Raw genomic sequence first — 27,117 nt, forward strand, 5'->3', positions numbered from 1 at the left:
CTTGCATGAAACTGACCAGTATGCAGGAGTCAGAAGTTGTAGTTTCACAAAGTCACCAGCAAAGCTCTACAACAGGGATATGCAGGGGTGATGTCCCTATATAAGTCGCCGCGCTTCGCGTCGGTGCCATTGTGAGCGGAGGATGCGACGAGGCAACATCTGAAGAGAAGAACAGAAGACGGCAAAAGCGGCGACAGAAGACCGGGCCACCACCTGTAAAAGAGCTAGAAGAAGGTGCGGTGGCCCGGCAGAAGAACCAAAGAGGGGGACAAGACCCCCGAAGTCGGAAAAAGAGGGCGGCGGCGAGGAAGAAAGTTGGGCTCCTCCGCTAGTAAAAGAGCTAGAAGAAGATAGCGGAGGAGTCCGGCGAGAAGACCCCCGAAGACGGAAGACCCCAAGAGCTGTGCAATAAACTATTTTAACCCTTGTGTGTTGTGCTTTTTTGTACTTTATTTTACAGGTGAATGGGTAGGGGTACATTGTTCATCTGGGTGGGGGGTGAATGGGTAGGGGTACAGGTGAATGGGTAGGGGTACATTGTTCATTCACATAGGGTGGGGGGCCGGTATCCGGGGGCCCCCTTATTAAAGGGGGCTCCCGGATTCCGATAAGCCCCCCGCCTGCAGACCCCGACAACCAACGGCCAGGGTTGTCGGGAAGAGGCCCTCGTCCTCATCAACATGGGGACAAGGTGCTTTGGGGTGGGGGGGCCGCACGGGCCAGTAGCCAATAGCTGTGGTCTCTTCATTTATTCTGAGCATGAGTGGCACTTTGTCCGTCGGAATTGTCTACACATGATCGTAATTTAAACAATCAGATTCTATTGTCGGAAAATTTTAGATCCTGCTCTCAAACTTTGTGTGTCGGAAATTCCAACGTAAAAAAGTCCAATGGAGCCCACACACGATCGGATTTTCCGACAACATGATCTGATCGCACATTTTCCGTTGGAAATTCGGACCGTGTGTACAGGGCATACGTTTTCCACTAGACTTCAGATCCACTAGCCATTGGATCCCCTGAGTTCTTCAACTTTAGCACTCAGTACCTTCCTTAAGCATCACCCCCACTTCACCGCTAGGTCCCTGGCTTGGCACTCACAGATGCTCCTCAAGCTTCACCTCTGCTGACACATTAGGTCCCTGGCTTGGCACTCCACAAGCATCACTTCTGCTGTCCCACTGGGTCCCTGACTTGGCACTTGTTGATGCTTTCCCACTTCTTCACTGTCCCCAGTTGGTGAGAAGTCTGCTCTGGCACTGGCCTCAGCTCACTCACAGTGATCTCCGGTAACAAGGTGGATGGTCCCTTAGTGGCAACAGCTTCCTCTCTACCTCCGACCACAACTGGCACTCCGGCCGGCGGAACTATTACTTCTGGTTGAACTACAAGACCGCAGTCCCAACCCTACGCTGCTTCTTGCTTCTGGATAGGCCTAATGCCACGTACACAGGACCGGACTTTCTGTCAAAATAAACCCTGACGGTCTTTCCGACAGAGTTCCGTCCGAACGGACTTCCCTCTACACGATCACACCAAAGTCCATTCATTCCGAACGCAATGACGTACAACAGGACTAGAAAAGGAAGATCAATAGCCAGTAGCCAATAGCTGCCCTTACGTCGTATTTGGACCGTCAGACCAGCATACAGACAAACTGTTTTCCCAATAGGAATTGATTCAGTTGAAAAGATTTAAAACAGATTCTATTTCTAGGTCCGTCAGACTTTAAAAAAAAAAAAAAAAAAAAGTCAGCTGAAGCCCAGACATGATCAGAAAATCCGATGAAATCATTCCGTCTGACCTTTTCTGCCAGAAAGTCCGGTCGTGTGTACATGGCATTAGGTTTCTGGCCTAGCACCCTGGGGCAATACAACACACGCGCACCCAGACTGCCGTCCAGGTGGCCCAGAACCCCCGATCACCTGACTCCACCCTTATAAATAGCCTCTCCCAGCAGGCCAAGGGACCCAATATTATCCCTGCCCATTGGCCGAGACAGCCCATTCATTCCTAATCTGTCCTTGCAATGCCTTTCTCATGCCACCAAGTACCCAGCCATCTAGTGACAGAAGAGAGAAGTGCAGCAATTCCAGAATTAGGGTGAAATCAATTGACCTCCTATCAATTAGCCAAGGCAACTATCACTTGGCAAATACATTTAATAGTAACCCTGCCTAACCATCAGGGTGTTACACTGGCAAGATAAAACAAAACAAAAACAAATGCAGCCACCACATGTAAGGACTGCTAAGCTTATGTAACATTTTTGTTTTGGTTTATTTTCACAGCTGGTGTCTGCATGTGTTTATTTTCAGAATACAGCAGAAGGAATGAGACTCCCTTGCTTGCATTTATAATAGAGTGAGAAAGAGACCGTAAGACTGCCAGTAATAGCTGTGAGATTTAACATGCCACGGGGTGCCACGAAAGGATAATGGGCCTGTGTTTTCACTTTAGATAAATTAAAGTTTATTGAATTAAAAAAAAGAATTATTCAATTTAAATGTCAGCCCAGAATCTGCCCCTTCAACAAATCAATACCAGCCCTTCATCTGTTTACAGGACGTACGTAGTGAGAACGTTGAGGCCGCAAGCCTTCATCTTCAGCATGCGATCTTTCCAGTATTCTTTAGGGACTCGAAAATAGTGCATGGAGCCTCCCAGAATCCTCAGCGGCTCCCCCTCCAGCATAAACTGACCATTCTCTGCTTGGAGACCTCGTTTTTGATTCCACATCCTCAGTGAAAAGGAATTTTGCAACCTGCAGACAAGAGGAAAATGGCATTAGCAGCGTACATGGATGACTTCATTATAGACATTCAACATTTCGTTTTTCCACCTTGTGGACGGCTTTAATCAAAAGTTACAGCCCAGATCAAGGCTATGGCTTCCGTTTCAGTATTCCTAACCATGAATTCACACCTCCCAACATTCTGAGATGGGAATGAGGGACACCTATCAGCAAAAGTATGCAGGAATAGGACACACTGCCTGCCAAACCCCCTTAAAAGGAGAATTGTACAAAAAAAAAAAAAAAAAGAAGATGGGTTAAACCCACAAGTGCTTTTTTTACCTCTACTATTCCTTTATATTGGCTTTTGGAATGTACAAATGCAGCAATTTAGAAATCAGATGAAAAGTTTAGAGCTAGAAAACACTTTTTGATAAATAAAAAGTGCATTTTATATACATCTATATAGATCAGACCAAAATGAGGGACAAATGAGGAGAAAAGAGGGACAGAGGGACATTGCTCCAAATCAGGGACAGTCGGGATCTATTTGGATTCTCCATTCCCTCCACTTCTCCACTTGTCCCATGCAAGGACCTTTAGTGGCCAATGACAGCACTGTCACTGATTAAGGGCGAAGGTGGGTGGGCAGGTGAGTGAAGGAAGAAATGTCAATGACATTTGATCAACATGAAAACATCCTAACCATAATTCTTCAAATGAGAGGTCAGCAATGGCAGCCTACATGTATCTTTAGCGACCGTCACCAGGAAGTAAAGACATACGATCCAATGAGAGCACCAAATAAATCTCCAGGAGTCCAGGGAAATTTAACCACTTGCTTACTGGGCACTTAACCCCCCCGACCAATTTTCAGCACTGACGCACTTTGAATGACAATTGACATTTTTCATCATTTTTTTCACATAAATAGAGATTTCTTTTGGTGGTATTTAATTTAAGCTGGGATTTTTATTTTTTGCTAAACAAAAAAATATGGACAATTTTGAAAAAAAAAACATGTTTCATAGTTTGTTATAAAATTTTGCAAACAGGTAATTTTTCTACTTCATTGATATGCACTGATGAGGCAGCACTGGTGGGCACTGATAGGCTGCACTGGTGGGCACTGATAGGCACAGATAAGGCAGCACTGATGGGCACAGATAAGGCCGCACTGATGGGAACAGATAAGGCTGCACTGATGGGAACAGATAAGGCTGCACTGATGGGAACAGATAAGGCCGCACTGATGGGAACAGATAAGGCCGCACTGATGGGCACAGATAAGGTGGCACTGATGGGTGGCACGATGGGCACTGATAGGTGGCACTGATGTGCAGCACTGTTGATGAGGCACTGATTGTAGGCACTGATAGGTGGCACTGTGAGTACTGTGGGCACTGATGGGTGAAGCTGGTGGGCACTGGTAGGTGGCACTGTTGTGTACTGCTAGGTGGCACAGGTGGGCATTGAGGAGCTGGCGGCAGCTTTCCATGATCGGGACTGATGTCCATCTCTCAGCCGCCAGTGATTGGCTTTTTTTTTCTCCTCACGCTGTCAGCGCGAGGAGAAGAAATAGCCAAATACCGGCTCTGTTTACATCACATGATCAGCTGTCATTGGCCGTCGTAAGGAGTTTGGATTGACATCTTACTCCAATCTGTGATCAGCCAAGTCTCATAGACTCACTGATCACAGAGCGAGCGGCGTGCTCCCTGCAGGAGTACTCCCGGGAAAGCAGGTTCGCGATGTAGCCATCATTCGTCTATAGCGTGGATCTGAACAAGTTAATGAGAAGATTAATTCATAGCAAGATAGTCAATGCATTTCAAGGCCCAAACATACCTCCTCTTCATCAGGGCTGAATATAACATAGACTCTTGCAGCTCCAGTACAGCAGAGCTCAGACTTCCTCCAGAGAATACAAGGTCTTCAGCACTTTGAATCAATGATCTTGTCTTGCTATTTTGTGGGATGAAGTGATTTGGCAGGTCATTGACTCAAAGTACTAAAGACACTGAAACCGCATGACCGCCACCAAACTAATATTCTCTGGAGGAAGTCTGAGCTCTGCTGCACTGGGGCTGCAAGAGGCTAAAACCAAGTTTTATTCAGCCCTAATGAAGGGTAAGTGTATTTGGCCCTCAAAGCGTGTCGGCTATCTTCTGCTATGAATGAATCTCATCATTAACCGCTTGCCGATCAGCTGCCGTCATTATACTGCAGCAGGTTGGCACGATCCTGCAAACCGTCATAGCTGTACGTTGGCTCGCGGGGTCGGGATAGCAGGCACCGGCCACGAGTGATCACAGGCACGAGAGGCAGAACAGGGACGTGTGTGTGTTTAAACACACAAATCCATTTGTGATCCATTTGTGATCGTGATTTCCTAATACCCTGTTTCCCCGAAAATAAGAGCTAGCGTGATTGTTGATGATGGCTGCAATATAAGCCCTACCCTCCAAATAAGCCCTACCCGGTTTCCCTGAAAATAAGCCCTATCCTGAAAATAAGACCTACAAGGACTTTAACTATGGCTTATTTGGGGGGGGGGGGGGGGTAGGGCTTATATTGCAGCCATCACCAACAATCACTCTAGGTCTTATTTTCGGGGAAACAGGGTAGCTAGGAACTACGATCCGTCACTTCCTCTAGGTCAGACACCCCCCCCCCTAGTTATAAACACAGTTAACCCCTCGAGCGCCCCCTAGTGTTAACCCCTTCATTGCCAGTGACATTTTTACAGGAATCAGTGCATTTTTATAGCACTGATCGCTGTATAAATGCCAATGGTCTCAAAAATGTGTCAAAAGTGTCCGATGTGTCTGCTATAAAAAATAAATAAAAAAAAAATAAAAAAAAAATAATAAATCGCAGATTGCCGCCATTACTAGTAAACAAAATAATAAAAAGGTCATAAATCGATCCCTTATTTTGTAGATGCTATAACTTTTGCACAAACCATCAATATAGGTTTATCGTGATTTTTTTTTTTTTACCAAAAATATGTAGAAGAAAACATATCAGCCTAAACTGAGAAAAAAATTGCCTTTTTAAAAAAAAAAAAAAATGGGGATATTTATGACAGCAAAAAATAAATTTTTTTTTTTCAAAACTATTGCTCTTTTTTTGTTTATAGCGCAAAAAAAATAAATAAATAAAAACGCAGAGGTGATAAAAAAAATACAACCAAAAGACAGCTCTATTTGTGTGGAAAAAAAGGATGTCAATTTTGTTTGGGTGCAGCGTCGCACGACTGCGCAATTGTCAGTTAAAACGACGCAGTTCCGAATCGCAAAAAAAATGTCCCGGTCATTCAGCAGCCAAATCTTCCAGGGCTGAAGTGATTAAATTACCTTGGATTCTTGGCAGTTTGTTTTGTGCTCTCATTGGATTGCATGTGTGTGGATTCTCAACTCAAGGTCCTTTCCCTCTTTCCGGAGGGTGGTCCTGTTTTGTGGAGTGCTGCTGAACCAGAGCCAGTATACCGAGTCACAATTTCAGTGACCCTTAGAAAAATCAGAATCCAGTGCCCCATTGGTTCTTGTACCAGGCAGCAAAGAGCATTGGTAAGAGGCTTTTCTGACTTATGCCATGTACACACGATCGGAATTTTGGTCGGAAAAAGCTCTGATGGTTTACCTGACAGAATTCTGATGGGATTTTGCTCACGCCGTCTTGCATGCACACGGTCACACCAAATTCTGACCGTCAACAATGCGGTGACGTACAACACGTACGACGGTACTAGACAAAGGAAGTTCAATACCCTGTAGCCAATAGCTTCCGTCTTGTAGTTGAATCTGAGCATGCGTGAGTTTTTGCGTGACGGAATTGCATACACACGAACGCATTTTCCGACAGGAACTTTTTCCGACTGAAAAATTGGAAACATGCTCTCAATCTTTTGCTGCCCGAAATTTGGCCAGTGACAGTCCGATGGAGCGTACATACCATCGCATTTTCCGACCAAAAGCTCTCATCCGTCTTTTGCTGGCCGAATTTCCGATCGTGTGTACGTGGCATTAGAGTTGGTAATAACTCCTTGTGGTGAACGGGCTTTGGCAGGATCTTTAATATTAAATATTAATAGTAAAAAATAAATCTTAATATCAAAATTAAAAAAAAAGCTGAAAGGTCGGTCAGCTAACATGCGAAGGTTCACGTTCCTGTTGTGTTACGATGTACGGATTCTTTCTATGGTGATACCCTCAATGAATATCTACCGGGTTTTGTCCACTCTTTGGGATGTTGTATTGACCTTAAAGCGGTAGTAAACCCGCAATTTTTTTATTTTTTTTTTAAAACCTGCAAAGCAAAAGGCATAATGAGCTAGTATGCACCGCATACTAGCTCATTATGAAATACTTACCTTAGAACGAGGCCCCGACATCTCGCCCGATCCACGCCGAGGGAGCCGACATGCTCCCTCGGCGTCTCTTCCGGGTATCGCGGCTCCGGCGCTGTGAGTGGCCGGAGCCGCGATATCGTCACTCCCGCGCATGCGCGCGGGAGATTTAAATCCGGCCGGACGAGCGCTGCCGGATTTTCACGGAGAGAACCCCCTTGTGCGCATGCGCCGCTGCAGTCAGCGGCGCATACCGAGGGGAATATCTCCTAAACCGTACAGGTTTAGGAGATATTTTTTTTACCTACAGGTAAGCCTTATTATAGGCTTTCCTGTAGGTAAAAGTTAAAAAAGTGGGTATACAACCACTTTAATACATCTTTGTCTGACCTTTGAAATTTATAAATAAAGAATGTCAAAAAAAAAAAACAGCCACAGGTTCACTTTAACAGAGACTTATTTAACCACTTCAGACCCGGGCCAATTCTGACATTTCTCTCCTACATGTAAAATTCCTAATTTTTTTGCTAGAAAATTACATAGAACCCCCAAACATTATATATATTTTTTTAGCAAAGACCCTAGAGAATACAATGATGGTCATTGCAACTTTTTATCTCGCACGGTATTTGAGCAGCAATTTTTCGAACGCATTTTTTTCAGAAAAAAAAATAGTTTCATGCTTAAAAAAAAAAAAACAGTAAAGTTAGCCCAATTCTTTTGCATAATGTGAAAGAGGAGGATACGCCGAGTAAATAGATACCCAACATGTCACGCTTCAAAATTGCACGCACTCGTGGAATGGCGCCAAACTTTGGTATTTAAAAATCCCCATAGGCGACGCTTTAAATTTTTTTACTGGTTACATGTTTTGGGTTACAGAGGAGGTCTAGAGCTAGAATTATTGCTCTCGCTCTAACGTTCGCGGCAATACCTCACATGTGTGGTTTGAACACCGTTTTCATATGTGGGCGGGACTTACGTATGCGTTCGCTTCTGTGTGCGAGCTCACGGGGACAGGGGCGCTTAAAAAATTTAATTTAATTTAATTTAATTTTTTTAGTTTTACACTTCAAAAAAAAAAAAAATTTATGACTTTTATTCCTATTACAAGGAATGTAAACATCCCTTGTAATAGGAATATGGCACGATCGGACATATTTACAGTGAGATATGGAGTCAATAAGACCCCATATCTCACCTCTAGGCTGGGAAGAATAAAAAAAACAAAAAAAAAAAACAATCATGGCTTCCTAGCCAGATCGGCGCCGTTAATTTGAATACCGAGGCCGGGCGTGACATCATAACATTGCGCCCGGCCTCCGAACGATCATAGAGACTCCGGGGACGGATCCTGTGACAGACTCACCAATGGAAACGGTGAGTCGGTAGAAGCACCGGAGGGCGACGGGAGGGGGGAGGCGTCCCCTCCCGCCGCCCGTAAGAACGATCAAGCGGCGGAAAAGCCACTATGATCGTTCTTATGGTGTAGGGAATCACCGGCTGAAAACGGCAATATCTGAATGATGTCTGTGGACTCAGGCATCATTTAGATATAACCAGCGAAACCCCATGACGTCAATAGACGTAGTGTGGGTCTCAAGTGGTTAAGGCAATAGTATTTAAATATTCGGCTAAGGATTTTATTTAAATACATAGCTAGAAGAAATCTGTGTGTGTGTGTGTGTGTGTGTGTGTGTGTACACTATATTACCCAACACCTGCCTTTACACGCACATGAACTTTAATGGCATCCCAGTCTTAGTCCGTAGGGTTCAGTATTGAGTTGCCCCACCCTCTGCAGCTATAACGGCTTCAACTCTTCTGGGAAGGCTGTCCACAAGGTTTAGGAGTGTGTCTATGGGAATGTTTGACCATTCTTCCAGAAGAGCATTTGTGAGGTCAGGCATTGATGTTGGATGAGAAGGCCTGGCTCACATCATCCACTCTAATTTAAAAGGTGTTCTATCGGGCTGAGGTCAGGACTCTGTGCAGGCCAGTCAAGTTCCTCCACCCCAAACTTGCTCATCCATGTCTTTATGGACCTTGCTTTGTGCACTGGGCCAAATCATTTGGTGAAGGGGGGGATTGTGGTGTGGGGTTGTTTTTCAGGGGTTGGCCCCTTAGTTCCAGTGAAGGGAACTCTTATGCCGCGTACACACAACCAGTCTTCCTGACGGACTTTTGGCGGAGGTCTGACGGACTTTCTGAACGAACGGACTTGGCCACACATGAACGGACTAAGTTCATTTGAAAGTCCATTAGTTTTGAAAGTGATGACATAAACAGGACTAAACAAGGAAGTTCAATAGCCAGTAGCCAATAGCTGCCCTAGCGACGTATTTGGTTCCTCGGACTAGCATACAGACCTATTTCTAGGTCTGTCAATTTTTTTCTATAAAAAACGGTCAGACTAGCCCACACACGATCGGATTGTGCGACGGACTGATTCCATCGGACCTAGTCTGCCGCAAAGTCCGGTTGTGTGTACGCGGCATTAAAGAGGAAGGAAACCCTTGTGCGTTTTTCTTCTTCCTTGCAAAGTAAAGGCATAATGTGCTAGTATGCATCACATACTAGCACATTATGTGACACTTACCTGCAAACAAAGCCTGCATTATCCCCACTGCAGGCTGCATCCATCTTCGCCCATCTTCTTTCGGGGGGCCGCGGACTCCAGCTCTGTGACTGGCCGAAGCCACGTGACGTCACTCCCACGCGGTAGTAACCGGTCACGGCACACTCGCCAGCAGGAACAGCACATGCGGCCGTTACTTCAGAGCGCATACGCCGATGGGAAATAGCCAAGCGAATGACGTGAAGCTCTGGTGACTTCTATCATCCAATCACATGTTAATAAATATAGAGAGTGGATATTCTTTCACCGCATTCACTAAGCTAAGGAGAAATTCCATAGCAAAGTGAAAATTCCACAGCAAAGTGGACAACCTATTCGCCTTTAGTAAATCACTCCCTATATATCAGTCCTGATTGGATATACACTTTTTGCACAGCAGGAAGGGGCTGGTCTCTTGCAGTATACCAGATTTGTCTGTCCTCCACAAAGCTCTGCATTAAATTCATGTCTCACCCAGATATCAGACGATCAGCCGATCTGTACTCACAGTGATGTGAAGACGTCTGCCTTTCCTGTACAGCACTTTCACCCTAAACGTTTAATGGTCTGCCAATCAGATTACAGCTGCCTCTGATTCATTAGTCACATGACATGATTAGTCACATGACAGAAAAACACTGAGTCTTTAAAGGAGACCCATCAGCACAAATGTAGTATAATGGTCTATCCAACTGTCACTACTCTATTTTTTAGGGCCCTTTCACACTGATCTTTTTTGATGCCTTTCCATTGACTTACAATGGAAGGCATTTAAAAAAAAAAAATGCACCAAAGATGCGGCATGCAGGACTTTTCAAAGCGCAGCGCACCTGTAGTGTGACAAGTTTCATAGAATTTAAAGGGATGCATTTTTCATGCATTTTGTTTTTTTTTACTTTTTAAACTCCAAAGGTGCATCAAAAACTGATCAGTATGATGAGCCCCATGTTTTATATAGATTTGTATAGTGTAGTGCTCGATTGGGCAGAATCTCCCCCACTTCCTGTCACCTGGGCAGGAATCACACCCACTACAAGAATTAAAAGGTAAATGGTACCACTCAAAAAAACAAAACAAAAAACATTTATAATAAAAAAATATATATAATAATATCTAAAAATTATATATATATATATATATATATATATATATATATATATATATATATATTTTTTTTTTTTTTTTTATTATAAATATTTTGTTTTTCGTTTTTTTGACCTGTCGTATTCTCTTTAATATAAATTTAAAATCCACTAGGGAAAGCAAGGATCTGTAATTTTTTTACTGGAACAATGTAATCACATATATGGAGTCCCCAAAAGGGTATACAAAAATTAAAGGGGTTGTAAAGGTTTGTGTTTTTTCCCCTTAATGCATCCTATGCATTAAGGGGAAAAAACACCTGTCAGTGACCGGTCCTCCCAGCCTCCTCCCCCGTTTTACTTATCTGAATCCTCAAACTTGTCCCACAGGGACGCGCTGTCTCTCTGCCCGGGGTTCTCGGCTGTTGATTGAATAGATTAATAGCAGCGCAGCCATTGGCTCCCGCTGCTGTCAATCAAATCCAATGTACCAATGTAATTTGTACCCATAGGTAGTTTACTTCTCTTCTTTAACCTTTTGACCGGAAGGTTTTACCCTCTTCATGACCAGGGCTTTTTTTTTTGTTATGCAGCACTGCGATACTTTAACTGGCAATTGCGCGGTCATGCAATACTGATCCCAAATTACATTTATATAATTTTTGGTCACACAAATAGAGCTTCGTCGCCCAGGCGGTGTGCTTGGGATCATTGTCCTGCTGAAAGACCCAGCCATGTTTCATCTTCAATGCCCTTGCTGATGGGAGGAGGTTTGCACTCAAAATCTCACGATACATGGTCCCATTCATTGTTTCATGTACACGGATCAGTCGTCGAGTTGTGTTTCTACCAAACCGTTCTACTTTGGTTTCATCTGACCATATGACATTCTCCCAATCCTCTTCTGGATCATCCAAATGCTCTCTAGCAAACCTCAGACAAGCCCGGACATGTACTAGCTTAAAGCGGGGTTCCACCCTAAAGTGGAACCTCCGCTGATCGGATCCCTCCCCCCCTCCGGTGTCACAATTGACATCTTTCAGGGGGGAAGAGGGTGGAGATACCCGTCAAAGACAGGTATTTACACCCACTTCCGGGCATAGACTCCCGTGGGAGTCTATGCCATTTCCTGTCCTGCCGCGCTGTCTGCTGGGACACACACAGGTCTCAGAGACAGCGCAGAGAATTCCTATTGCGCTGCGCGACTCGCGCATGCGCAGTAGGGAACCGGGAAGTGAAGCCGATTCGCTTCACTTCCTGATTCCCTCACCTAGAATGGTGGCGGCAGCAGCCGAGGGCCGAGCGATCGATCGGCATCGCTGGAACCCGGGACAGGTGAGTGTCCATTTAATAAAAGTCAGCAGCTGTAGTATTTATAGCTGCTGGCTTTTAATATTTTTTTTTTTTGGTGGAATCCCTCTTTAAGCAGGGGGACACGTCTGGCACTGCAGGATCTGAGTCCCTGGCGGCGTAGTGTGTTACTGATGGTCCCAGCTCTCTGCAGGTCATTCACTAGGCCCCCCCGTGTGGTTCTGGGATTTTTGCTCACCGTTCTTGTGATCATTTTGACCCCACAGGGTGAGATCTTGCATGGAGCCCCAGATCGAGGGAGATTATCAGTGGTCTTTCTAATTATTGCTCCTACAGTTGATTTCTTCACACCAAGCTACTTGCCTATTGCAGATTCAGTCTTCCCAGCCTGGTGCAGGTCTACAATTTTGTTTCTGGTGTCCTTCGACAGCTCTTTGATCTTCACCATAGTGGAGTTTGGAGTGTGACTGTTTGAGGTTGTGGACAGGTGACTTTTGTACTGATAACAAGTTCAATCAGGTGCCATTAATACAGGTAATGAGTGGAGGACAGAGGAGCCTCTTAAAGAAGAAGACACAGGTTGGTGAGAGGCAGAAATCTTGCTTGTTTGTAGGTGACCAAATACTTCTTTTCCACCATAATTTGCAAATAAATTATTTTAAAAATCAGACAGACAATGTGATTGTGTGGATTTGTTTCCGCATTTTGTCTCTCATAGTTGAGGTATATCTATGATGACAATTACAGCCTCTCTCATCCTTAAGTGGGAGAACTTGCACAATTGGCGGCTGACTAAATACTTTTTTGCCCACTGAATATAGTATATTGATCTCTTTTACTAGGTCTGCAGGGCTTACATAAATCAGTCAGCGTATTGCTCAAGTATTGATTTAGGAATGATTGAGTGGCAGTCCTACCTTATCCTCAGACTTGCTGCCAGTGTAGCCGGTATATCATGATGTAGACAGAACTGCTGACAAGGTGTAAAGTACAGGGACTGAACTATAACATATATGAACTTTACACATCTTATCAAACAATGGCAATGTCCAAGGTATGATATGAATTTTATTACTCTTCCGCAGTTGGCTAAAATAATGGATTTCACTGCATCTAAAGCCAAGAACAAATACGTAATATATTGCAGCTTACCGCCTTAGATGTGGTGACTACATTATTCTTTTTTAAGCTTTTTTTTTCCTCTAGTGACCCTGCCAATAACACACTTCCTGCCCTAGAGTTACAACCTGGAGACGTGGGCTCCCAACTGCGACCCCTTGCTTGCCTTTATTTGGCGTTTGGGGCACTATTCCTCGCACGGATATTAATGATGGGGTACTATATCTCCCACTGACACCAATGACTGGACACTATTCCTCCCACTGACACCAATGATGGGGCACTATTCCTTCCACTGACACCAATGATGGGGCACTATTCCTCCCATTGACACCAATGACTGGACACTATTCCTCCCACTGACACCAATGACTGGACACTATTCCTCCCACTGACACCAATGACTGGACACTATTCCTCCCACTGACACCAATGACTGGACACTATTCCTCCCACTGACACCAATGACTGGACACTATTCCTCCCACTGACACCAATGACTGGACACTATTCCTTCCACTGACACCAATGATGGGGCACTATTCCTCCCATTGACACCAATGACTGGACACTATTCCTCCCACTGACACCAATGACTGGACACTATTCCTTCCACTGACACCAATGATGGGGCACTATTCCTCCCATTGACACCAATGACTGGACACTATTCCTTCCACTGACACCAATGATGGGGCACTATTCCTCCCACTGACACCAATGTCTGGACACTATTCCTCCCACTGACACCAATGACTGGACACTATTCCTCCCACTGACACCAATGACTGGACACTATTCCTTCCACTGACACCAATGATGGGGCACTATTCCTCCCATTGACACCAATGACTGGACACTATTCCTCCCACTGACACCAATGATGGGGCACTATTCCCCCCACTGATACCAATGTTAGGATACTAATCCTCACAATGACACCAACAATGAGGCATTATTCCTCCCAATGACACCAACGATGGGACACGATTTCCTCCACTGACACCAATGATGGGGCCCTATTCCCTCCACTGATACCAATAAGGCTACACTATTGCTCCTAATGAAACAAATGATGGGACACTATTCCTCCACAGACACCATGATAAGGCAGGATTATTCCCACTGACAACAATGTCGGGACACTATTTCCTCCCAGACACCAATAATGAGGAATTATTCATCGCATTGATACCAACGATAAGGTGCTATTCATCCCACTGACCCCAATAATGGGTTACATTTTCTCTCACGGATGCCAGGGGTGGAGCACTATTCTTCCCCCCAATACCAATAATGGAGCATTATTTACACCCACTAATGCCAGGACACTTTCCACTCCCACTGGTCACAGTCTGCCCCCCCCCCCCCTTAAGTCTGAAGGGCAGTAAACTGGCCCTTTGTTTAGAAAGTTTGGAGACCCCTGACCTAGAGTAAAGCCGGCCATAGATAGATTGAATCTCGAACGGATCAGCAGAGACTGGCCGAGATTCAATCCATCTATGGGCAGGCTGAAGTCGATCCATTGATCAACTTCAATACAACCAACCTGTTGGATTTTTTTGCATGTGATTACTGCTGACAGCTAGTGATGGACGAACTTCCGACGGGACGTTTCGCGAACGCGAAATGCGAACGGACCCAAACGTTCGCGAAACCGACCGTTCGCCGCGGGCCCCATTGACTTCAATGGGAGGCGAACTTTGCAAACCTTCATGTCGAATTTGCGGCCACGTGGTAATTATTAGGGGGTAAAACGTAGTCCCACCATCTGGACAATGACATAATACATGTATGAGGTGAATTTGGGATCGATAACTACAAGCATTTTTATTTTATTTGGGAAATTGTTCTAACAATTCAGGACTATGGAGCTAATGAAGGCAATGGAGGAGAGGGAAGGTCAGGGACCAGGGTAGGCAAAGAAGAGGGTGCAGGAGATGATCACCAGCAGCGTGACATACCGGAATGACACATGCACCGTAATACAGAGCACTGACAGCAGCACCGTGACATACAGAGCACTGACAGCAGCACCGTGACATACAGCGCTGACAGCAGCACCGTGACATACAGCGCTGACAGCAGCACCGTGACATACAGCGCTGACAGCAGCACCGTGACATACAGCGCTGACAGCAGCACCGTGACATACAGCGCTGACAGCAGCACCGTGACATACAGCGCTGACAGCAGCACCGTGACATACAGCGCTGACAGCAGCACCGTGACATACAGCGCTGACAGCAGCACCGTGACATACAGCGCTGACAGCAGCACCGTGACATACAGCGCTGACAGCAGCACCGTGACATACAGCGCTGACAGCAGCACCGTGACATACAGCGCTGACAGCAGCACCGTGACATACAGCGCTGACAGCAGCACCGTGACATACAGCGCTGACAGCAGCACCGTGACATACAGCGCTGACAGCAGCACCGTGACATACAGCGCTGACAGCAGCACCGTGACATACAGCGCTGACAGCAGCACCGTGACATACAGCGCTGACAGCAGCACCGTGACATACAGCGCTGACAGCAGCACCGTGACATACAGCACTGACAGCAGCACCGTAAGCAGCCCCAGGAGGAAGTCAGCACAGCACAGGGATGGTGTGATCCCCTCATAATAAGAACCCCCAGGAGGAAGTCAGCACAGCACAGGGATAGTGTGATCCCTTCATAATAAGAACCCCCAGGAGGAAGTCAGCACAGCACAGGGATATCATAAGCAGCCCCAGTAGAAATATGACACCGCTCAACCTCTTCAAAGAGGAGGGTAGGGGCATATAGTACGGTGTGCTTTTTTGGGTCAAGGAAGTGAGCCAAATGAATTAAGAAGGTCTGTGTGCTTGATTAAAAAAATAGTTTATAGACATATACATGGTCTACTGGTCACATGTGTTGAATTCCTCCGAGATCCATGCCTCATTCATTTTTAGAAATGTGAGGTAGTTAACACTGTGGTGAGCTAGGCGAGTACGCTTATCGGTCACAATCCCCCCTGCTGCGCTGAACGTCCTTTCGGACAGGACACTGGATGAGGGGCAAGCCAACAGTTCGATTGCAAATTGGGCAAGCTCTGGCCAGAGGTCAAGCCTGCCCACCCAGTAGTCTAGGGGTTCATCACTCCTCAGAGCGTCCACATCGGCCGTTAACCCAATGTAGTCGGACACCTGACGGTCTAGGCGTTCCCTGATGCTGGATCCGGATGACACCTGTCGATGGGTCGGCTGAAAGAATGACCTCATATCCGAAGTCACCAACACATCTTCAAACCGGCCTCTTCTTGCAGGCGCTGTTGGATTGGTACCCGCAAATCCTTCTCTGGGAGTGGGAATTGCTCCTCTGCCAGCGCACGCAAAAGCAGAATGCAGCATTTCTCGAAGCAAGGCCTGGAAGTGCTGCATTCTGACAGCCCTCTGCGACGGCGGTAACATTTCCGCCATTTTGTGTTTGTACCGGGGGTCTAAGTACGTTGCCACCCAGTACTGGTCCTTGACCCTCATGCTTTTTATACGGGGGTCCCTATTAAAACACTGGAGCATGAAGGCCCCCATTTGCACTAAAGTGGAAGCGGTGTGGTGGCCTGGCTCCTGCTCATCATCCAGGATAATGTCGTCCTCTTCATTCTCCTCTCCCCATCCTCGCACAACAGGGATCCCAGAAAGGTTTAAAGCATGCTCTTCTTGCTCCTGCTCATCCGCCCCGGCACCATCCTCCTCTGACTCCTCATCAGACTCCTGTTGTTGACTTGTCTCAGATAGAGTAGCCCCCCCTGGGAATTCATCCAGCATTGCGACTTCCTCATCTTCCCGCTCCTGCTCCTCCACAGCCTGATCAATGACACGACGCAATGCACGCTCCAGAAAGAAGGCATAAGGTACCATGTCACTGATGGCGCCATGGCTGCGACTGACCAGTTTGGTGATCTCCTCAAATGGCCGCAGAAGTCTGCATGTGTCGCGCATGAGCAGCCACTGGCGCGGTGAAAAAAAACCCAGCTCCCCAGAACCGTTTCTTTCGCAGAGTTCATACAGGTAGACGTTAACTGCACGTTTCTGCTGGAGCAGCCTATCAAGCATATAGAAGGTTGAGTTCCATCGCGTCGGGCAATCGCAAATAAGACGTCTGACCGGCAGATGGTGTCGCCGCTGAATGTCAGCAAGGCGAGCCATGGCCGTGTAAGATCTTCTGAAATGGGCCGAGATTTTCCTTGCCTGCCGCAAGATGTCCTGGACCCCAGGGTATTTGACAAGGAATCGCTGCACGACCAAGTTTAAGACGTGTGCCATGCACGGCACGTGCGTGATTTTGCCCTGTTTCAATGCGCTAAGCAGATTGGCACCGTTGTCACACACCACTTTACCAACTGTCAAATTGAGCGGTGTTAGCCACTCATCTGCCTGTGAACGCAAAGCTGAAAGGAGTGCCGGGCCAGTGTGGCTCTTTGCTTCCAGGCACAACAGACGCAGCACGGCATGGCAACGTCTCACCTGGCATGTGGAATAGGTTCTGGGGAGCTTGGGCGGTGCAGTGGAAGAGACGCTAGCAGCGGAAAAGGAGGAGGCAGCTGAGGAGGAGAGGGAGGAGGATGGAGTAGGAGGAGGAGAAGAAGAGTCAGGCCTGCATGCAATCCGTGGCGGTAAAACCAAATCTACACGGGTGCCACGGGTTACATGCTTGACGGCCGTCAGAAGGTTCACCCAGTGGGCAGTAAAACTGATATACCTTCCCTGCCCGTGTTTGCTAGACCACGTGTCTGTGGTCAGATGTATCTTGGCACCGACACTGTGTGCCAGAGATACATTCACTTGCCGCTGAACATGGCCATATAGCTCTGGGATGCCCTTCTCTGAGAAATACTTCCTTCCTGGGACCTTCCATTGTGGTGTTCCAATGGCCACAAATTTGCGAAAGGCCTCCGAGTCCACCAGTTTATATGGCAGTAGTTGGCGGGCTATGAGTTCTGACAAGCCAGCCGCCAACCGTTGGGCAAGAGGGTTATCCGGCATCATCATTTTTTTACGCTCAAACATTAGGCCCACGGAAGCCTGCCTTTTTGCAGAAAAATGTGAGCTTGGCGTGATGGAAGGTGGAGTGGAGGACAATTGTGAGGAGAGAGGAGAAGGAGAAGTAGAAGACGAGGCTGGACGGTGAGAGCCTGCAGTGTGGCTTTGTGTGTTCCGTTGCTCCCACTGGGCTCGGTGATGGCTGCTCATGTGCCTTCTTAAGGCGGTCGTCCCTAGGTGAGTATTGGGCTTACCGCGACTAACGCGTTGACTGCAAAGATTGCAGATGGCAACGCTATTGTCAGCAGCGGACACGTTAAAAAAAGCCCACACTGCGGAGCCATGTGCCGGTGTCCTGGGAGCGCCAGATGTGACCGTACATGGTCGATGACTCGCTCCTGATACATTTGCAGTCTGCTTTGTCCCTGCTGTGCAATGTAAGTCATTGCTGCTTCTCCTCCCTATCTGCTGGTCCATATCTCCCTCTGAACTCCCCTCCTCTTCCTCTCTTGTGGGCACCCACGTGACATCACTAGACACGTCATCATCAACGTCACCTTCCCCACCGCTATAAGTAGAGATCTCGGAGTAGGCAGCAACACCGGGGACCAACCTCCTCCTTGGGCTGATCTGGGTACTGGCGTCAGACTGCTGAGTAGCGCTTGTTGCTACCTCCTCTTCCTGATCCAATACCAAGAGTGGCTGCGCATCAGAAATGTCCTCTTGATATGGATCGGAAAATAATTCCAGTGACTCAAGCGGAAGGTATGTGGTGGTGGTGGTGGTGGTCGTGTTGTTGGTGGTAGTGTCTTTGGGGGTGCACATAGCAGAGAGTGAAGAAGAGGGTGCAGATCGAGAGGATGAGGAGGGTGCAGAAGAGTAAGGCTGAGCGAGCCACTCAACCAAGTCTGGTGCATCCTTTAAAGTAATTGAACGCACCTTCTGCAACTTCCCACTTTGGCTCAAGCCTGTTGCTCCTGCCCTACCCCTACCACCCCTGCGGAAGGGCCTGCCTCTTCCTCTGCATGTCATTTTTTAAATGACCCTGTGACAAAACTCTTAGTCCCTATACCGCTGAAGGACTGCTGCAGTATAGGTGAGCGGTCAGCAGTGGTGCACGTCAACCCTATCTATTGTGGACCTATAGCGGTCCTTACAGAACAGCAGACTGTACCGCACTCAAGCCTATGTACCGTAGCACCCTATACCAAGTTACCAGTCCTTATAAGAACTTTTGTGGACCAAGCAGGTTGTGTATTAGTGTTTAGCAGACTGTACGTCAGTCCCTATACCGCTGAAGGACTGCTGCAGTATAGGGCAGCGGTCAGCAGTGGTGCACGTCAACCCTATCTATTGTGGACCGATAGCGGTCCTTACAGAACAGCAGACTGTATCGCACTCAAGCCTATGTACCGTAGCACCCTATACCAAGTTACCAGTCCTTATAAGAACTTTTGTGGACCAAGCAGGTTGTGTATTAGTGTTTAGCAGACTGTACGTCAGTCCCTATACCGCTGAAGGACTGCTGCAGTATAGGGCAGCGGTCAGCAGTGGTGCACGTCAACCCTATCTATTGTGGACCGATAGCGGTCCTTACAGAACAGCAGACTGTACCGCACTCAAGCCTATGTACCGTAGCACCCTATACCAAGTTACCAGTCCTTATAAGAACTTTTGTGGAACAAGCAGGTTGTGTGTTAGTGATTAGCAGACTGTACGTCAGTCCCTATACCGCTGAAGGACTGCTGCAGTATAGGTGAGCGGTCAGCAGTGGTGCACGTCAACCCTATCTATTGTGGACCGATAGCGGTCCTTACAGAACAGCAGACTGTACCGCACTCAAGCCTATGTACCGTAGCACCCTATACCAAGTTACCAGTCCTTATAAGAACTTTTGTGGACCAAGCAGGTTGTGTATTAGTGTTTAGCAGACTGTACGTCAGTCCCTATACCGCTGAAGGACTGCTGCAGTATAGGGCAGCGGTCAGCAGTGGTGCACGTCAACCCTATCTATTGTGGACCGATAGCGGTCCTTACAGAACAGCAGACTGTATCGCACTCAAGCCTATGTACCGTAGCACCCTATACCAAGTTACCAGTCCTTATAAGAACTTTTGTGGACCAAGCAGGTTGTGTATTAGTGTTTAGCAGACTGTACGTCAGTCCCTATACCGCTGAAGGACTGCTGCAGTATAGGGCAGCGGTCAGCAGTGGTGCACGTCAACCCTATCTATTGTGGACCGATAGCGGTCCTTACAGAACAGCAGACTGTACCGCACTCAAGCCTATGTACCGTAGCACCCTATACCAAGTTACCAGTCCTTATAAGAACTTTTGTGGACCAAGCAGGTTGTGTATTAGTGTTTAGCAGACTGTACGTCAGTCCCTATACCGCTGAAGGACTGCTGCAGTATAGGGCAGCGGTCAGCAGTGGTGCACGTCAACCCTATCTATTGTGGACCGATAGCGGTCCTTACAGAACAGCAGACTGTACCGCACTCAAGCCTATGTACCGTAGCACCCTATACCAAGTTACCAGTCCTTATAAGAACTTTTGTGGAACAAGCAGGTTGTGTGTTAGTGATTAGCAGACTGTACGTCAGTCCCTATACCGCTGAAGGACTGCTGCAGTATAGGGCAGCGGTCAGCAGTGGTGCACGTCAACCCTATCTATTGTGGACCGATAGCGGTCCTTACAGAACAGCAGACTGTATCGCACTCAAGCCTATGTACCGTAGCACCCTATACCAAGTTACCAGTCCTTATAAGAACTTTTGTGGACCAAGCAGGTTGTGTATTAGTGTTTAGCAGACTGTACGTCAGTCCCTATACCGCTGAAGGACTGCTGCAGTATAGGGCAGCGGTCAGCAGTGGTGCACGTCAACCCTATCTATTGTGGACCGATAGCGGTCCTTACAGAACAGCAGACTGTACCGCACTCAAGCCTATGTACCGTAGCACCCTATACCAAGTTACCAGTCCTTATAAGAACTTTTGTGGACCAAGCAGGTTGTGTATTAGTGTTTAGCAGACTGTACGTCAGTCCCTATACCGCTGAAGGACTGCTGCAGTATAGGGCAGCGGTCAGCAGTGGTGCACGTCAACCCTATCTATTGTGGACCGATAGCGGTCCTTACAGAACAGCAGACTGTACCGCACTCAAGCCTATGTACCGTAGCACCCTATACCAAGTTACCAGTCCTTATAAGAACTTTTGTGGAACAAGCAGGTTGTGTGTTAGTGATTAGCAGACTGTACGTCAGTCCCTATACCGCTGAAGGACTGCTGCAGTATAGGTGAGCGGTCAGCAGTGGTGCACGTCAACCCTATCTATTGTGGACCGATAGCGGTCCTTACAGAACAGCAGACTGTACCGCACTCAAGCCTATGTACCGTAGCACCCTATACCAAGTTACCAGTCCTTATAAGAACTTTTGTGGACCAAGCAGGTTGTGTATTAGTGTTTAGCAGACTGTACGTCAGTCCCTATACCGCTGAAGGACTGCTGCAGTATAGGGCAGCGGTCAGCAGTGGTGCACGTCAACCCTATCTATTGTGGACCGATAGCGGTCCTTACAGAACAGCAGACTGTACCGCACTCAAGCCTATGTACCGTAGCACCCTATACCAAGTTACCAGTCCTTATAAGAACTTTTGTGGACCAAGCAGGTTGTGTATTAGTGTTTAGCAGACTGTACGTCAGTCCCTATACCGCTGAAGGACTGCTGCAGTATAGGGCAGCGGTCAGCAGTGGTGCACGTCAACCCTATCTATTGTGGACCGATAGCGGTCCTTACAGAACAGCAGACTGTACCGCACTCAAGCCTATGTACCGTAGCACCCTATACCAAGTTACCAGTCCTTATAAGAACTTTTGTGGAACAAGCAGGTTGTGTGTTAGTGATTAGCAGACTGTACGTCAGTCCCTATACCGCTGAAGGACTGCTGCAGTATAGGGCAGCGGTCAGCAGTGGTGCACGTCAACCCTATCTATTGTGGACCGATAGCGGTCCTTACAGAACAGCAGACTGTACCGCACTCAAGCCTATGTACCGTAGCACCCTATACCAAGTTACCAGTCCTTATAAGAACTTTTGTGGAACAAGTGAGTTGTGAATGTTTAGCAGACTGCAGCAGAAGGGCAGCAGTCAAGTATAATATCCTTTCTATATTTGGAAGAAAGAATATTATACATGTACAAGCCTATTACTGTACCACTGATACCAGTCCTGAAAAGAACCTTTGTGGAACTAATAATAACAGCAAGTCTTTAAAATTACCCTCACTGCCTGACAACACTGCTTCCTTCCTGTCCCTATACAAATTGGCAAAAAAAGAGAACGATTAGTGGTTACTGGAACAGCTCTTTTGTGGACCTTGATAGTAACAGCTAATGATGATGATGATGATGATGATGATGATGAAAGACTAATCTGGCTGTCCCTGTAGCATACACCGTCCTTTCCCTTTCTCTAAACTAACAAAAGACACTCAGGCTGCTGCAAGAATCAGCAGCACAGCAAACCTATCAACACCTAACACCTATACCAGTCCTGAAAAGAACTTTTGTGTACCAAATAGCTAGTGGTTTATCTCTCCCTACTCCACACAGGAACCTGTCCCTATCTTAACAGAAGAAAGAATGTAAAATGGCCACCGGATCGGGTGTATTTATAGGTTAGGGGGAATGTACAAGTGTCCATGTGCTGTCATGTCTCAATTGGCTGTCCTGTATCACATGATAAACGTGTCACCAAAGGTTAAAGTTCTTGTATACATTAAACACGTAAGTCCGCCGCGGCGAACGACGGAAAAAGGCGTTCGAACGTGCGGACCGCGAATGTCGGAAATTCGCCGCGAAACGACCGCCGGGCGAACCGTTCGGCCATCACTACTGACAGCTATAGCTGCCAGCATTGATCATTGTATACTCCCAACAGCGAAGGCTCCCCACCCGCAGAACACAATAGCACTGTGGAAGGGATTCCCCCATTAAAGTGTTTGTTAACCCACATGTCTTACTTTATAAAATCTGCTCTGTCTTCTAAGAATATGTCTCCCTGTGTGTATGTTTTATAAAAAAAAAAAAATGCTGTATATACCTTATTTTTGAGTGCTGATCAGCGATCACATGACCTGTCGGCTTTCTCTCCGCCCTGTCTGACAGATGCAGCGGGAGGGGCCAAGATTCCCCCGCTGACGTCAGTCTGGAGGGGAGGAGGAGACAGGTGGATGGGTCACGAAATCAGTGCTCAAAAATAAGGAATATATGGGGTGTGGGCTCCTGACACAGGAGCCGTCAGGCAGGGAGGGAGGGGGGAGAGGACAGAGGAGAGAAGCGGTTGACGGAGGCATGTAAACTGACCATGGTGTCAGGGCTCAGCAGCCATGACACACTGTGGTCAGTTTACAAAGGAGAGAGTAGAAACTGGCAGGATCAGCCAGGTTTTTTTAGGTGATATCGGGGGCCAAACGACATAGCACAAGCATATAACATGCTTTAAGGGAACAGGATCATATTTTTTTTTTTTTAGGTTAACAAACGCTTTAACACTGACTGTGTTGATGGGGAAATAAAGAAATTTTCTTACAGGAAAGAAAATTGCGTAATCATTGGCTTGCCTTACTTTCTATGAAAATGCAGTGTTGTCACTCTAGAACAGAACTTATTTCCAAAATCTAGGGAAAGGTCCTACAGTCCACAGAGAGCTGGGATCAGTATAGCGGATTGCACAGGAAATCATCGCAAGATTTCTGGCAGGATCGAAAGGTGTTTTATGTACTTATTGAAAAGATATAGCAAAACACTTTCAACAGTATATTTAACAGACCAAATAAGAGACGTTAATTGTTTGGGTTTAGTTACACTTTAAGGGCTCATACGCATGCAGGCAGTTGGGCTGCAGTTTAAACGTCAACCCCCCCCCCCCACCCCCTTTGCTCCCCTAGATCACGCAGATGATAAGAGCTGTACACGCCACAGCAATTTTTTAATTACAAATTTTGCTTTTGGCAGACGGTACCACCACCAAAACGTGAATGAGGCCATGTCGCAACCACCCCTTAACCGGGTACAACGCACCTGGCTGCAGCTCTGCCTTTTGGGTTAAGAAGACGGTGGACTAAGCAGGCCTGTCAAACACCTTCTGAAAACGGATCCACCATGGGCTGCTTTTCAGATGGGCGGCAGTATAGCCACACGTGAACATGCCCTAAGGGCTTTCTTCAATAGGCAGTCTAGAATAGATCATCCAAAAGTAAGAACCTTGGATAGTGAAGTTGACTTTAGAGAGAAAGTACATGTGTGGTCCACCCCGATAATGCTGGTAGATGAGGATGGGGCCCACAGTCACATAAATATTACAAAACACAAATAATCTGCTACAATTTTTGCCAGAATTTACTTTCTATTTATAAAAGCTCCTATAGTCACTTGTATCCAGAAACAAGAAGGTAATGTTTTGTTCTATCGCCAACAATGTGGTTACATATTTTTTTCCAATAGCAGCTTATAAGAATAACCAAAAAAACACCAGGGGAATAAATTAGGTGAAATGTGACTTCAGCTTTTTCCAGTGTAGTTGGAAAACTTAAAGCATATGTAAAGGTTGGTTTAAAAAATAAAATAAAAAAAATGTCATACTTACCTCCTCTGTTCAGTTAGTTTTGCACAGATCCTCCTCTTCTGGGGTCCCTCAGTGGTGCTCCTCCTCTTCTCGAGTGTCCTGTTGGAGAGCCGCTCTCCCTCGGGGCACTCATGTGGGTGCGCTTCTGTGTCCTGCTGCTGCGTCTGTTGACACAGACAGCAGAACTGGGCCCCGCCCCGGGTCCTACATCATTGGATTTGATTGACAGCAGCGGGAGCCAATGGCTGCGCTGCTATCAATCTATCCAATAAATCAGCTGGAGCTGGTGTGCCCGTCCCCGTCACTGGAAAGATCGGGTTCAGGTAAGTAAAAGGGGGGCTGTGGAGGGGCTGCTACATCACAGGAGGTTTTACAACTTAATGCATAGAATGTATTAAGGTGAAAAACCTTGAGGGTTTACAACCCCTTTGAAGCGGTTGTAAACCTCAGACATGAAATATGAACAAAGCCTATCCCTCTATAATGTGTACTTGTCTCAATTAAGAGCACTTATGCCGCGTACACACGACCGGACTTTTCAACATCAAAGGTCCGACGGAACAATTCCGGCAGACCATTCAATCGTGTGTGGGCTGCAGCGGACTTTTGATTTGCAAAAATCCGACAGACTTTAGAAATTGAACATGTTTCAAATTTTTCCGCCGGAACTCCGCCGGACCCAGTTCCTACCGAGAAATCCGCTCGTGTGTATGCTAGTCTGACGGACAAAAACCGACACGAGGGCAGCTATTGGCTACTGGCTATGAACTTCCTTATTCTAGTTGGGTCGTACGTCATCACGTTCGAATCCGTCGGACTTTGGTGTGATTGTGTGTGGCCAAGTCCGTTCATTCGGAAAGTCCGTCAGAACTCTGTCAGAACTCCGTCGAAAGTCTGTCGGACCTAGTCCCTCGAAAAGTCCGGTCGTGTGTACGCGGCATAAGTGTAATTTCTGTCTTCTGCCTCCTTCCTCTGCTATCAGCATGAGTCACTTCTGACAAGTTTTCCTGACACCAAGAGAAAAATGGTGACAGGGGAGGAGGGTTCCTGTGTGCTGTGTAGAGGGGGGTGTGTCCCTTTCCTTCAATCAGCTCTCAGAGCTCTCCTTACTGAGCTCTGCTGCTTGTAATGTCAGCTCTCCGCCCTCTTTTTTCTGAACGCTTAGACAAGCTGTATAAATTCTGGCCTTTGATGTAGAGAAGAGAAGACTGTAGATAAACTGGAACATGTTATGTAGGAGGATTTGTTTCATCTCTGTGTATCATCTGAGGCCAGTCACTTCATTTGGTATTTGAGGGTTTACAACCATTTTTAAAGGAAACCCTTGGTTTGTCTTTACGGTGATATTAAACTCCAAGGTCCAGACTTACATTAGCTGTTGCTTTTCTTTCCTTGAAAACATGGCGTTATTCTTGCTGAGGCAGTCTTATTTTATGTTATGTTGGCGGGAGTCACTTTGCCCTAGCAGGGTTTTTTAGTGACACCTGTGCGTCCTCCAAATGTACAGAGTCAGGCAGAGCAGGCTGGATGGGGCGTGCCTGTGCATTGGCTCCATGCACATACAACTAGAGCAGGCTGGAGGGGGTGTGCAGGTGCAGTGGCCTTTGGCATCATTGGGCATGTTGTTCTGGGGGTAAGGAGGTCAGAGGGACCTTCAAATGAGTGCCGAGTGTGTGCTCCTGGAAGCTTCGGAAAGCATAGCGCACAAACCCAGAGGCTGCAGTGGCGATCATTCTAAGGTACACATCAAACAATAGGTCTGCTGGCCAAATCTGTCATGTGGACCTCTTGCCCAGTTTTGCAGCTAGATTGTGGCGGAACTCTATTTTGCCCTCACCCTCCACTCCAGCTCCCTGCTGTCACTTGTAAACACACAAGTCTGTGTTGCACATTATGCATAGTGCACCCCTAAACCTTGTGCACTCTGTACACAGTGCACCCCTAAACCCTGTGCACTCTGTACGCAGTGCACCCCTAAACCCTGTGCACTCTGTACGCAGCGCACCCCTAAACCCTGTGCACTCTGTACGCAGTGCACCCCTAAACCCTGTGCACTCTGTACACAGCGCACCCCTAAAACTTGTGCACTCTGTACACCTCTGAAATCTGAACTCTGTATATAGGGTACCCCTGAACTCTGCTCTTGGTACGCAGTGCACCCCTCAACTCTGCACGCTGTATGCAGCACAAATTGCACCCCTCAACTCTGCGCCCTTGACGTAGCGCACCTCTTAACTCACAAATTGCACACGACTGCAGG

At 46.9% G+C, this 27,117-nt stretch overlaps 1 protein-coding gene across 4 annotated transcripts in view; it reads right to left on the minus strand.

The window, feature by feature from the left end:
- The window catches only part of GLB1L2 (galactosidase beta 1 like 2), a 103,301-nt gene that overhangs the window by 44,214 nt on the left and 31,970 nt on the right, over positions 1 to 27,117 (minus strand). Inside the window, exons 1-2 of one of the 4 annotated variants that reach the window (XM_077457999.1) lie at positions 10,177 to 10,301; positions 2,573 to 2,764 (exon numbers count right to left, since the gene is read on the minus strand). In XM_077457999.1, coding sequence (XP_077314125.1) covers positions 2,573 to 2,739 — 167 coding nt within the window. In that variant the 5' untranslated portion in view covers positions 2,740 to 2,764; positions 10,177 to 10,301. Of the gene's footprint in view, positions 1 to 2,572; positions 2,765 to 9,684; positions 9,798 to 10,176; positions 10,302 to 27,117 lie in introns of those variants that run through there. The other 3 variants (XM_077458001.1, XM_077457997.1, XM_077457998.1) reach the window with 3 other exon arrangements.

The sequence above is a fragment of the Lithobates pipiens genome, unplaced genomic scaffold (assembly GCF_037356315.1).
Source record: "Lithobates pipiens isolate NorthernLeopardFrog02 unplaced genomic scaffold, aLitPip1_a1.2 Scaffold_27, whole genome shotgun sequence".
In the NCBI taxonomy this organism is placed as follows: Eukaryota; Metazoa; Chordata; class Amphibia; order Anura; family Ranidae; genus Lithobates; species Lithobates pipiens.